This window comes from Mastigoproctus giganteus, chromosome 14 (assembly GCF_048544385.1).
Source record: "Mastigoproctus giganteus isolate SK-2022 chromosome 14, ASM4854438v1, whole genome shotgun sequence".
Classification (NCBI taxonomy): domain Eukaryota; kingdom Metazoa; phylum Arthropoda; class Arachnida; order Uropygi; family Thelyphonidae; genus Mastigoproctus; species Mastigoproctus giganteus.
Genome location: NC_143588.1, coordinates 8,963,414 through 8,976,171, shown reverse-complemented (window position 1 = coordinate 8,976,171; position 12,758 = coordinate 8,963,414). Strand labels below are relative to the sequence as shown.

The window sequence follows — 12,758 nt, the reverse complement described above, 5'->3', positions numbered from 1 at the left end:
TTCTTTCTCATATTGAGAGTAAGATCCTAGGAGAGACGTGGGCTTTGGATTATTTGTTGATGAGATAAGATTAACAAATTATTATATACTGTTAATTTAATTCTCTCCACATTTGAAATACAGTGTTGAGCTGACAGACAATATTTGATATTTGTGCAACTTTTACTATTATTATTTATTTTTATTATTATTATTATTATTTTCAGATTGCCATTGAATAATTTTTGATAGAATGAGTAAAGAATCACAGTCCATTAGTCCTCCCAACACTCCTTCCAAGAAAAAGAAATTGCAGTATAAGCAAGTCTACTTAAATTGGGAAGAAACTTTTGCATGGGTGGCTCCAGCTTCTTCAGAGGATCATGCCTATTGCAAATTGTACAACAAGAATTTTTCTATCAGTCATGGTGGTCAATTTGACAAGGGCAATAGAAAGGGCATCAGCAAAAAGAAAAGGGAAATTTGTGTGTAAACAAGTTATCAAGCTATTTTGTTAGTTTTAAAAAACCAAAATACAACAGTGTGACAGCATTTGAACTACGGTTAATATACCACAATTGAAACAATCATAGTCATAATAGTTTGGACTGTGGTAACAAACTGGCATCATCCTTATTCCATGATTCTGATATTGCAACAAAATTGTGTCACAGAAGAACAAAATCAGAACTGTTAGTTAAAAATGTTCTAGTGCCTAAAAGTGTAGAAGACTTTGTGGACATTCTTAATGATCCAACAAATGCAATCAGTTCTTTTGTGTTGCAACAGATACTTCAAACAAGGGCAACAGAAAGCTTTTTCCCATATGCATTAGATATTTTGATCCTACTAAAAAGGTATAGAAAATAGATTGTTAGGTGTTGTTGAAAGGGCTGGTGAAACAGCTATATCTGAAATGTTGCTAGAAAAGCCTGAGGTTTTCAACCTTAACCCAAAATATTTCTGCATACAGTGCTGATAATGCAAATGTAAATTTTGGAAAATATCACTCTGTTTTTCAGTTGTTAAGGGCAAGTAATGCTGATATTGTTAAAGCTAATTGTGCTAACCATACATTGCATAATGCCATGAAATATGCTTGTGACAGTTTTGAAGTAGATATAGAAAACATTGTACTGAAAACTTACAATTTTTTTTCTGTATCAGCTAAAAGAAGGAAAAACTTAGAATCATTATTTTGACCTTGTGGAGCTGGACTGGTCTGAATTGGTACACCACGTACCAACAAGATGACTGTCCTTAACAACAGCTGTGAAAGGATTATTTCAAAACTGGCCCACTATTAAGAGCTATTTCCAAAGTATTGATGATTGCCCCAAGAGAATTGCTAGATGTTACTATTAAAATTCTTGAGAAAAGTGACTTGAGTATTATGGATTCATACAAATCAATGACAATGATCAGAAATAAAATAAATCAAAGCATAAGAATCCAGGATCAATACTTTGGAAATTCTGCAAAGCAATTTTTGAAAAAGTTACCCCAATGCAAACAGAAAAAGATTGTTGATGAATGTGATTTTTATTCAAATCTATTGCAATACCTAGAAAAAAACTGACTTAAATGAGAAAAAAAAATGTTCTAAGGTAATAAACTTTTCTCTGGAAACAGAAGAAATTAAGTATCAAGATTTTGAAATGGCAACTGATATTTTTCAACTCCAAGAATGTGTAAATCTAGACGAATTGTACGAAGAATTTTGTGAGAATAGGTTGCTAGAAAGTGTTAAGTGTACAGGAAGTGATGTGCACTAGTGACTTGATTTTTTTTTCCAAAGTTCCTAAAGAAAATGTACCCAATACCAGTAGAATAGTTAAGTATTCCTAGCTCAAATGCTGTAGTAGAAAGGGTGTTTTCGTTAATGAAACTGAAGTGGACATATGTCAGAAACAGAAGTCACCGAGAATTAATCAAGGCAGAGTTTCAGATTGCAATGAATTTCTCTTTTACATGTAAAGAGTTCCTTCAGTATGTAAAACAAGATAAACAATTGTTAAAAAGAGCAAAATGTCAAAATAAGTACAATTAAAATATCAGACAATTTGAATTTTCTAAAACAAATTTTACTGACAAAAATTCTTCCTTTTTTTTAGGAAACCTGGACAACCCTATTATCAAGTGATAATTTATGGTAGCCTACAGGTGATAATGAAGTCACAGGGGAGATTAGACAAGCTAAGGCAGATTACAAGTCTGTAGCAAAGAATATAAGAAAAAGCAGAAGAGACTTCTTTAATTATATTAACAATAGAAGGAAGGGGTTGAATCACATTGTTCCATTTGATGTTGATGATTTAACTGTACTGCTGATTATCCTTCTCAGGTTGCTGACAAAGTGAATAGGTATTTAGCATCTATGTTCAACACACAAAGAATTCTTTAGGGAAGGGGACACCAGAAGTTTATCAAACTCTAACAGGGGGCTAAATTATTTTGTGATAAATGAGAGAGAGAGAGAAAGAGAGAGAGAATTGTTGATGCTAAACATAAAAAAAAAAAAAAAAAAAAAAAAAAATGTGCCTTGGGGTGAATAGAATCTATCCAATTAAATTTAGGGAAGCAGAAATGGGCTAATGAGATTCACACAAAAATTTCTGGGATTTGAGTCAGGCTTGCACAATCTTTTCAACTTCATGTGTTGGTTCATAGGGATGGCCCGTTATCCAGAGGAAGGCGCTCAGAGAGCTGAGACAGGGCGACGGCATCACGGTTTTACCCGCAAATGAAGGGAGACTATCGGTAATCCTTAGCATGAGAAAGTGGATTACTGCAACAAAGCCTTGGAACCCTTAAATGATAAGGCAACATATAAGGTTACTTGTAAGAATCCTTTGGAGGTTTAGAATGAAAAGTGAAGATTCCTGCAGGGTTGGTTGAATACCGAGAAGATTTCTAAAGATACTTATTGGACACTGCATGCCACGGGTTGCCAGTTGCCTAGATTTTATGGCCTACCAAAAATTCATAAGGTGGGATTCTGCTTAGGCCAAATGTGTCGTTTGTGGGCAGCCCTACACATGCATTGGCCATAATTCTAGCCAGGCTAATTTCCCCTATCATAGGATGTGCAAATTTTACTATCAAAGATAGTGGAGACTTTGTACGGTTTCTAAGGGCTCAGACCATTGAAGAGAGTGAGACCACGATGTCATTTGATGTGGTTTCTTTATTCACATGCATTCCCATCGACCATGGGGTGAAGTGCATTCGTATGACATTAGTGAGGGATGACACCCTAAGGGATAGGACTCCCTTGAACGTGGAGAACATTTGTAGTGGGGTGGAGCTGTGTCTCTCCAGTACCACCATGCTATTTCAAAACGCTTGGCTCTCCAATTGGTGCTGGTATAGCAAATTTAGCTATGGATTAGCAAGAGTCCAGGATTTTTGAAGGGGTCTGTTTCTCCAATGCAGGCATGGAAATGATACGTTGACAATATATTCACCATCATTCAGACAGGAGAGCAAATGAAGTGCTCAGTTTTCTCAATAGCTTCTCCCCTTTTATTCAGTTCACCTTGGAGGTGGAAGTTGATGGTACCCTCCCATTCGTTGATGATGTGTTGGTTCATAGGGATGGCCCAAGAGTGAAAACTAGTGTGTATAGAAAACCCATGTTCTGGGGCCAATATACACATTATAATATGGCACAAGCCAACCATCAAAAGAATAGTGTTGTTAGGGCCTTACTGGATAGGGTTGGGTACCATTGTAGGGTACCATCCTCCGAGGATAGAAAAGAAGAGATGAAAGGCATCACAGCAGATCTCAGGAAATGCATGTACCCCCCAGAGGATCTTAGATAAATACATCCGGGAAGCGGGGCACAGACATAGAGAGCCATTTGCTCCCATTGCCACCACACACATACCCTACTATCCAGTCTTAACTGAGTGAATCGCTCGAGTATTACGCGATTGCCAGACACACTGTGTGCAGCTGCCAGGGCAAAGGCTGCACATAGTTGTGTCAAAGGTTAAGTAACCCATACCTAATGAAGGTACAAGTGGGGTCATATACGAGATAAAATGCCCAGATTGTGGGGAGTATTATGTTGGAGAAACAAAACGCTGTTTCAAAGATTGTATGGGGGAACATATTAATGCAACAAAGATTGCAGATTATGGGAAATCTGCTGTGGCTGAACATTTTTGGGAGAAGAACCACCAAATCTTTCCTGATAAAGCTATTATTGTCGAACAGTCACATAGATTTTGGAGCTGCAAATGACTCAAGAGTTTGCGGATTTGCTCTTCTGAGCATAACACTATTAATAGAGCAGGGGAATCCGTATTCATCCCCTCTTCAAAACTGTGATTCTTGGACAGGATGAACGGTTCCACCCGGCACATTCCCAGGCCATTTCCGGTTCCAGTGCACATATGGAGGATACTGCCCATGCTCCTAGGGTAACACGTGCTGTGGGCCATGATCCTGCAGATATTTAAGGATGTACTATAATACGTTAAGTATTACTGTTGATAAAGGAGGCAGATGCCTTTGAAAGCTATAGTTGTGTTTTTATTGCTTTTATTCTGCGATTTATATTGTGTGTTATTTTATTGTACAATTTATATGCTTTATTTTTATTATATAAACAGTGTATTTTATTTTATTTTATCAGCTTAATTTTAATCTTGCTTTTAATATATCATTTTTATTTTACTAATCAGTTTTACAGTTGGTGTAGTATTATTGCAGTTATTATGAAAATAAAAACTACTAATTCATTTTCCCATGCTAATTTTTTGTAATAACATGCTGTTTTCAATTACAGAAATCACATTTCTGAGTGTAATGTGTGTGGAAAAAAAAAAAAAAAAAAAAACATTGAATTAATGGAATATACAGTGTTGCTAGCAATATTCATGTTATATGCATTTATATACACTAACGATTAACACTAATGATAAATAAAGAGATTAACTCTCGGATATAGTGTTAAAATTTGGAATCTCCAAAACCTAGTCAAAATATATGCATGGCAGAATCAATAAACAAAGTTAAAATACAAAATGAAATATCAGACGCTTTGAAATCACAACACGATTAAAACAGGGTGACACACTCTCACCCTTGCCATTTAATTTATCTCTGGAAAAAGTGATAAGAAAAGTGGAAGTCAGGGAAAGGAATACACCTGAATGGGCTACACCAGGCCTTTGCTGACATAGATGGTATATGCCTTGTCAGTGATGATATACAGGACCTCAATCTCAATTTAATAGTACTGGAAAAAGAAGCTAATCTCGTTGGCCTAAATATAAATGACAATAAAATAAATTACCTTAAACTTAGCAGAAATAAGAAAAATGATCCAAACCTCAACATTGGAAAACAATCAGTCAAGAAAGTGTCGAGATTCAAGTACTTGGGAAGAATTCTAAATGATTGTAATAATATCACAGAAGAAATTTTAGGAATCAGAGTGGAAATATATGCTTTTATGTGGTTTGAAAAATCCTAACTTAAAAAAAAAAAAAAAAAAAAAAAAAAAATTCTAAGAACTTGAAAATAAAGATATACAGAATAATACTACCTACTGTAACCTATGAATGTGAAATCTGGCCACTCCCAAAGCAATCAAAGAACAGATTATAATCATTTAAAAATAGTTCTAAGAACAATTTTCAGACCAAAACAAGATGAAATCACTGAAGGATGGAGAAGGCTACATAACAATGAACTAAAGGAGAAATACAGAAGTGAAAATATACAGTGGTGGACAAAAAAACTGCATCACCTTAAAAAAAGGAACATTTGTAGTGAAACGTATAAGTTATTCTTTGATTACAATAATTTTGTTTGTCGAAAAGCAAAGGTACTGTGTCAGATAGCACTTCTGTTGCATCAGACAGTAATTGCAAGGTTTCTATAAATAAGGCGTTGGAATACACGCTCATTAGTGTCCTGTTTTGCAGAGGTGTAAGCATGGCTCCATATGTTCAGTTGACACCAAGAAAAATGAGGAAGGGCTTTCTACATGTGCTATCACTGATAAAATAGGCTGCCACCAGTCAACAGTATCCCAGGTGCTGAAATTAAAGCGTGAAACCAGTGATGTGAGAAGACCTGGTTCAGATCGTAAGAGAGTGACTATGCCTTTCCAAGATCAATATTTGAAATGGCTATGCCTTCGTAATCAGCATGCTAGTGCTCCTGATCTAAAACTGGACTTTGAGATGGCCTCCGGTGTTGAAACAAGTGCACGAACTATCCAAAGGTGGCTTTCGGAATGTGGTCTGCATGCCTATTGGCCCAAGAAGAAGCCTTTGTTGACCCAACAAATGAGGAAGAAGCAAATTGCTTGGGCTAAAATGCATGTTTCGTGGACAAAGGAGCAATGGGACACCATCTTTTCTGAAGAATCGAAATTCAACCTGCATGGCTCTAATGGGACAATGAAGATCATAGGCATAACAGCAACTGTAAAGTGCTCCACCAGTCAGATGGTCTGGGGTTGCATAACAAACAAAGGGGTAGGGCAGATTAAGTTTATTAATGGAATTGTGAATGCAGAAACCTAAACTGCTATCATGGAGGAGTGCCCGAAACCCGTTATTAGGGATCACCACACAGACGTCCAAAACTGCATTTTTCAACCAGGACGCAGCACCTTGCCACACAGCAAAATTGGTAAGTTTTATGCTATTTAGATTTAATGACGAGTTTGTCTTAAAACATACTTACACCAATGTTTTCCCTCGTTTTTCTCCCTTAAGATTGGACTGGCACAGCAACCTAACAGTGTTGGACTGGCATAGCAACAGTCCAAATTTGAACCCTATTGAAAATTGTTGGTACATAATGTCGTCGAAAATTGCGCAGAAGAAGCCAACAAGTAAGATTCAGCTGCAGGAGAGCATTGTAAGGGTGTGGTACCACGAAATTGGGCAACCATATATCTAGAAGTTGATTAACTCTGCCAGATTTTTGCAAGGCTGAAATTGCAGCTAGAGGAAAACCAACAAAATATTGAGGACTTATTTTGCTGATTTACAGTATATAATACTATTATTTTAACTTGTCATTTCAGATTGTACGTAAATGCAATAAAATGTGCATTTGATTGTCATTTTGCATGATTTCTCATATTTCCATTAATTACATTTTACCCTTTGGGAAGATATTTGGGGCAATTAAGTATATATCAGGTGGAGTCTTTTTATTGGATTTCATTCACAGAGATATACTGTATATTCCATCTAACACAAGCATTTCGAACATTTCTGCAACCCAAAATGCAGTGCAAAACATTATTTGCAAAATTCACAAGTGATGCAGTTTTTTTTATCCGCCACTATTCAAATCATAAAGGAAAGAAAATTAAGATAGGCTGAATATGCTATCCATACTAATGAAAGAAGGCTGGCAAACCACCCCTGAGATGAGGATGGTATAAAGACACTGTTGTTTTCAGAGAGGCGAGCTAGAGAGAGAGAGAGAGAGAGCGAGAGAGAGAGAGAGAGAGCGAGAGAGAGAGAGAGAGAGAGAGAGAGAGAGAGAGAGAGAGCTTGCACATAATAGAGAATTCTGGAATTTAGCTGTCAATGCAGATGCGGTCCAAGCACCAAGGAGTAAGTGTGGAACTACACTCAGCATAGTGGAGAATGAAAAAGATCTGGGGTAATTGTGCAATCAGATGTGAAGTTTTCTGAGCAGTGCAGACAGTCTGCAAGAGTAGCTCATGGTGTCTTGTCAATGATATACAGGAATTTTCCTAGCATGGATAAGGAGGTGATTATCCCATTGTATAAGGCAACGGTCAGGCCACACCTTGAGTACTATATACAGGTCTGGAGGCCTCATTTTAGGAAGGATGTAGAGCTGCTGGAATGAGTACAGAGAAGGGCAACAATAAAGGCTTAAGTTCTGCAAATTGCTGGAGCCTAGGCACCTGTGAGGAGATCTGATTGAGATGTATAAGGCCTTGAATGGATTGAGCAGGCTTGATGCTGATGGGATTCTTCCTCTTGCTCAGATTACAAACCTGAGGGGGCATAGATTCAAACTGAGGAAAGACAGTTGTAGAATGGATGTGCAGAAATTTGCCTTTAGCCAGCGGGTGGTTGATTGCTGGAACAAACCATCTGTCATTGCGGAAGTTGACAGCTTAAATAAATTCAAGGCAGAACTAAAACATAACCCCCAGCGGTTCACATCTGGTGAGTATGGGCTTGGCACACCTAGGGCCCTGAGCTGGATATCATTATTCTTCTCTTTCTTGGTTCCTTTCTGCTTTTTTCTCTCTCTCTCTCTCTCTCTCTCTCTCTCTCTCTCTCTCTCTCTCTCTCTCTCTCAGGAATTTTTTTTGGCTGGTGCAGCATAAGCCTCCTTGCTCCATATAGCTAATAATAATAACAACAACAAAAATAATTTGGAGCGAATGTTTTGTTTTGTTTTTTTTTTTTTTTGGCTGATGCTATATAAGCTTGCTTTCTTGCATCATATGCCTCTATTAATACTAAAGTTAACATTCTTTTCCTCCAGAGTAACAAAGTCATGAACTTCAAACCATGCTGTCAAATGTTATATGCTACAATAACATATGAAAATGGCAAAAAAAGTACTAAAACAACCTACTCTTCTATTTTTCATTTAATGGCACAAGCTGTGGCATCTTGTACCAACAAATCAGCAATAAAAAAAATGACCTGCAGATTTCATTGCTGTTACCAGTACTGCAAATAAAAAAAATATATATATACAGGATGATTCACTACCAGTGCGACAAACTTGCAGGAGGTGTAGGGAGCACAAAGATGAATTGGAATCACATAGCATTGCAGGGTCCGAAATGCCTTCCTCATGCGGTAGAGAACGTTGAACGGGAGGTCGCGTGAACAGCGATCCCGCTGGAAGTCAGCATTTGAGAACCGTTTCTGTTGAAGAAACCAAGTAGCAAAAGTCCTCCTGAATGGATAATCCGCAGGCTCCAATGATTGGACGCGTTGCAGATGGTATGAACTCATTTGGTTTGTTGACAGTACCCTCCATACAGTGGATTGGGAAATACCCAATCGTTGGCCTATCGCTCAAGTACTCTTACTCGGATTGCCTTCTGCAAGATGTAGGACATTCTCCTCATTGTCTGGCGTCCTTGTCGTTCGCTCTCGATTCATGGTACCTCTCGTGAAACAACCAGTCTCACGTAACCTTCTGTGCACATGTGCGAAAATCGTTTGATGAGGAAAACGCCTGTGCGTGAAACGTTCCTGGTACAAGCGCAGAGCGGCGCGCCCGTTACAGTCCGCAGCTCCATACACGAGGCGCATGTCGGCCAGTTCAACGTTTGAATACTCGTCCATCCTACTGCCTCGGGAACCGGTTCGCAAATGCTGACTTCCAGCGGGATCACTGTTCCGGGACCTCCCGTTCAATGTCCTCTACCGCATGATGAAGGCATTTCGGACCCTGCAATGCTATGTGATTCAGATTCGTCTTTGTGCTACCTACACCTCCTGCAAGTTTGTCGCACTGGTAGTGAATCACCCTGTATATTCATATATCAGATTAAGCCACAACAGTCACAGTTATTTTCACAACACATTTATATGTATTATAGTTAATTATACTGTGTGTGGGGCTTTCAGTTTTTTTTTTATTTCTTGCTTGCTTTTTTCCAGAATGATTCTCCATGTTTAAGTTTGATACAGTTACTTCAAACATATTCACTTTTCAGAGTTTTTCTTTTTTAATCTGAATAACTAATAAAAATACAAAATTATAATTTGCATTAATCTAATATATTTATATTTCACAAAAGAACAAAAGGATACTATCCATCTATCAGAAATCTTTCTATTAACCTGCAAAGAAAGAGTGCATATTTCATTATACCAATCAGTACTGAAAATAGTATCTGATAGTATGAACCAGAGCTGTAATGCTCAATACGTTCTATGTTGATATCAATATTTGTAAAATGATAAGAGAAGTTTGCCTCAATATAATACCTACAACACTTTCATATGATACTCTCCAGCAATTAAAATGAAAAAAATTGAAAATATTACATTACAGTAAAAATTAATTAAAAATCAATTGAACACAATTAAAAATCAACCTAATGCAATTAAAAATTAAATTAATTAAAAGAAATTTAATGAAAAAAAATTGCAAAATGATTTTTCTTCCTGAAACTGACAATGCTTTTCAACCATATGTTGTGATCACAGGAACAAAAATTACCGAATAGGGGTGAGCATGAAACTTAAATAGGGATGATTTGTCTTCACGCTTGCGCATAAAAGCCCACGAATTGGAGATTAGAAATGGCCAGTGAACATTAACAGAATTCTCATGCAATTTAATTTTGACAGTTTCTGCAATTAATAGTCTGGTATTTACGTTGGACACCAAGTATTTTGGCCTTGTTAAATAAAAAAAAAGTATGGTTTTCGTTAACAGCATGAAAGGCTAATTCTGACGATGCTGAATGAGAATCACGAACTGAGGCCGCATGTTGATTAACGCGAAAATTCAGCAGAAACCGCATAGAACCTTGGTATGAAGAGTTGCAATCACCACAAGAAATGTTGTATACCAAGTCATTTATTTGTGTTGCGAACGAGGAAAGGACTGAGCGATTTTTCAGTATATCTTTAAAGAATCTGTTAAGCTGTTTGTACCACTGTTCAACATATGGGGTAGAAATAAAGTATTTTTTAATATTAAAATTGTTGGTTGATGTAGTATTTTGTATCCTATCCCTAGCTTGTACCCTAATTGGGTGTATTGTAGCAAGGGGATAACCCATGTTTAAGAATCTGCTGGTTAATATTTGTATTTCTGAGCCCAAAGCAGATTCCGTCGTTGAATATTTATAGGCATTTAGAAATTGATTAAAGATAAAGTTCAATATGAACAAGAATAGCCTTGTGCAGGCAAAGTTTTTACAGCTCAGGAAAATAGAAAGTTTTTTTCTGTTTGATTAACTTAAATTAGCTTGAATTGGCATATTAACTTATTTTCTAGAGTAGCTCTATATTCCTAGTTATGATACTTAGTTTAAATTTTAACTTAGAGATTTTGTAGGTTATTACTTAGTATCGGTAAGGGTATCCAATCCACATGTTTTACAAATTTTGCAGAGCCGGCGAACGGGAAGTTTTTTAGATATATTTAGCCACTTTATTGACTAATTGTTATACTAAATTATTTTCTGTAAGTAGCTTATAGACCTATTCAAGATCCTTGGCTTATTCTGAATTGAGACAGCGAGATTCTGGAAGTTAATTAATACTTAAGTGTCCGTAGATTTACTGTTCTTAACTTACCGTCATTGTTATACGATACGTTATATCCCAAACTAGATAGCATTAGCTTAGTATAGTATAGTATAGTATATAATATTATGAATTAATCAATAAAATTTATTAATCTTGTTGAACTTCATTGCCAATTAAATTGTACTTTTTAACTAAATACATATAACGACTTAGATTTTACAAACGTAACATAATTAATTAATATAACTTGATACAGAAGTTATATAAAGAAACTGGAAGATAATACATGATACTGAAAAAAAAATATATAGATATATAATGTTACAACTGCATTGGGATACAAGTTTAGGGTTATAATTTTGTACTGAAATTGAAATTTTATTGAAATTGAATCAAAATCATGACTCAGACCAGAGCAGAAGCAAAAGGCTCAAGCTAAATGGAGTGCTGTGGCTCAGGGGAGAACTGAGAGTGGCAGTTGCCCTCTGAATTTAAAATGCACTGCTTGCTTGATGTTTGTGGAGCAATCAGGTACAGGACATGACATCGCTAAGAGGGATGTATTTGTATATGTGTGTGTGCGATGTAAGGAGTGCGAGGAAATGAGGCAACAACTCACAGTTGTTATGGGCCTATATGAGAGCTTGAAGGACAGGGTGGATGCCCAAGAAGTATCTAAATTGAGGGGCCCATCAAGCTCTCAGCTACCCACATCAATGCCAGAGCTTGCACTTGATCATCATGCAACACAGCGGCAATCCCCAAGGTAGAAGGCGCCGGTCCCACAGGAACTAGTAGTTGTTGGTGACTATTGTCAGGGAAACATGGAACATGCTATGTAAAAAGGATAGGTAGAACAAGACCAGGATATGTCTGCCAGGGGCAAAGGTTGATGATGTTATAGAACAGATATCATCTTTTAAGGGCACAAAAGGTGATATTTTTGTACATGTTGGCACTAATGATATTAAGAGTAGGAGACCGGCAGAATTACTTAACAAGTACAGGTCAATGTTGAAAAAAAGCCATGAATTACAGTTGAATCTGAAAGTGTCTGCAATTCTGCCCAGACACAATACGAGGGAGTATATGATGAGAGCCATATGAATCAATTTCGCCCTAGAAAGATTGTGCAAGGCTCAAGGGATAGAATTTTTTCAGGCAGGTATATACTTGTTAACAGAAGAGACTTCTTTTACAGGGATTGGATACACTTAAATAGAAAGGGCGCAAGAATATTCGCCGATTCTATCGAGGCAGTGTTAGGTGGGTCAAAAAACTGTGATCTTGGGGGGATACAAGGACTAATAGATTAACAGTTAACTGGCAGAGGTGAAAGTGATTCTTGCACTGCTTCTATTGGATTGAACAGCAGCTTGGAAAACAAGATGCAGGATATTTCAGAGACTGCTGGGAGTCATTGCGGTACAAGTAAACACATGGGTTGTCTTAGGGTTGCTAAGAAAAAGAACAGGTGCATGTATACTTGCGTGTACACCAATGCTAGCAGTTTGGTAAATAAATTTG

General features: G+C 37.0%; 1 protein-coding gene across 1 annotated transcript in view; it reads right to left on the bottom strand.

The window, feature by feature from the left end:
- The window catches only part of LOC150074972 (rab-like protein 2A), a 209,424-nt gene that overhangs the window by 175,732 nt on the left and 20,934 nt on the right, over positions 1–12,758 (bottom strand). Inside the window, exon 2 of the mRNA XM_090388715.1 lies at positions 9,780–9,809. Coding sequence (XP_090244841.1) covers positions 9,780–9,809 — 30 coding nt within the window. The remainder of the gene's footprint in view (positions 1–9,779; positions 9,810–12,758) is intronic.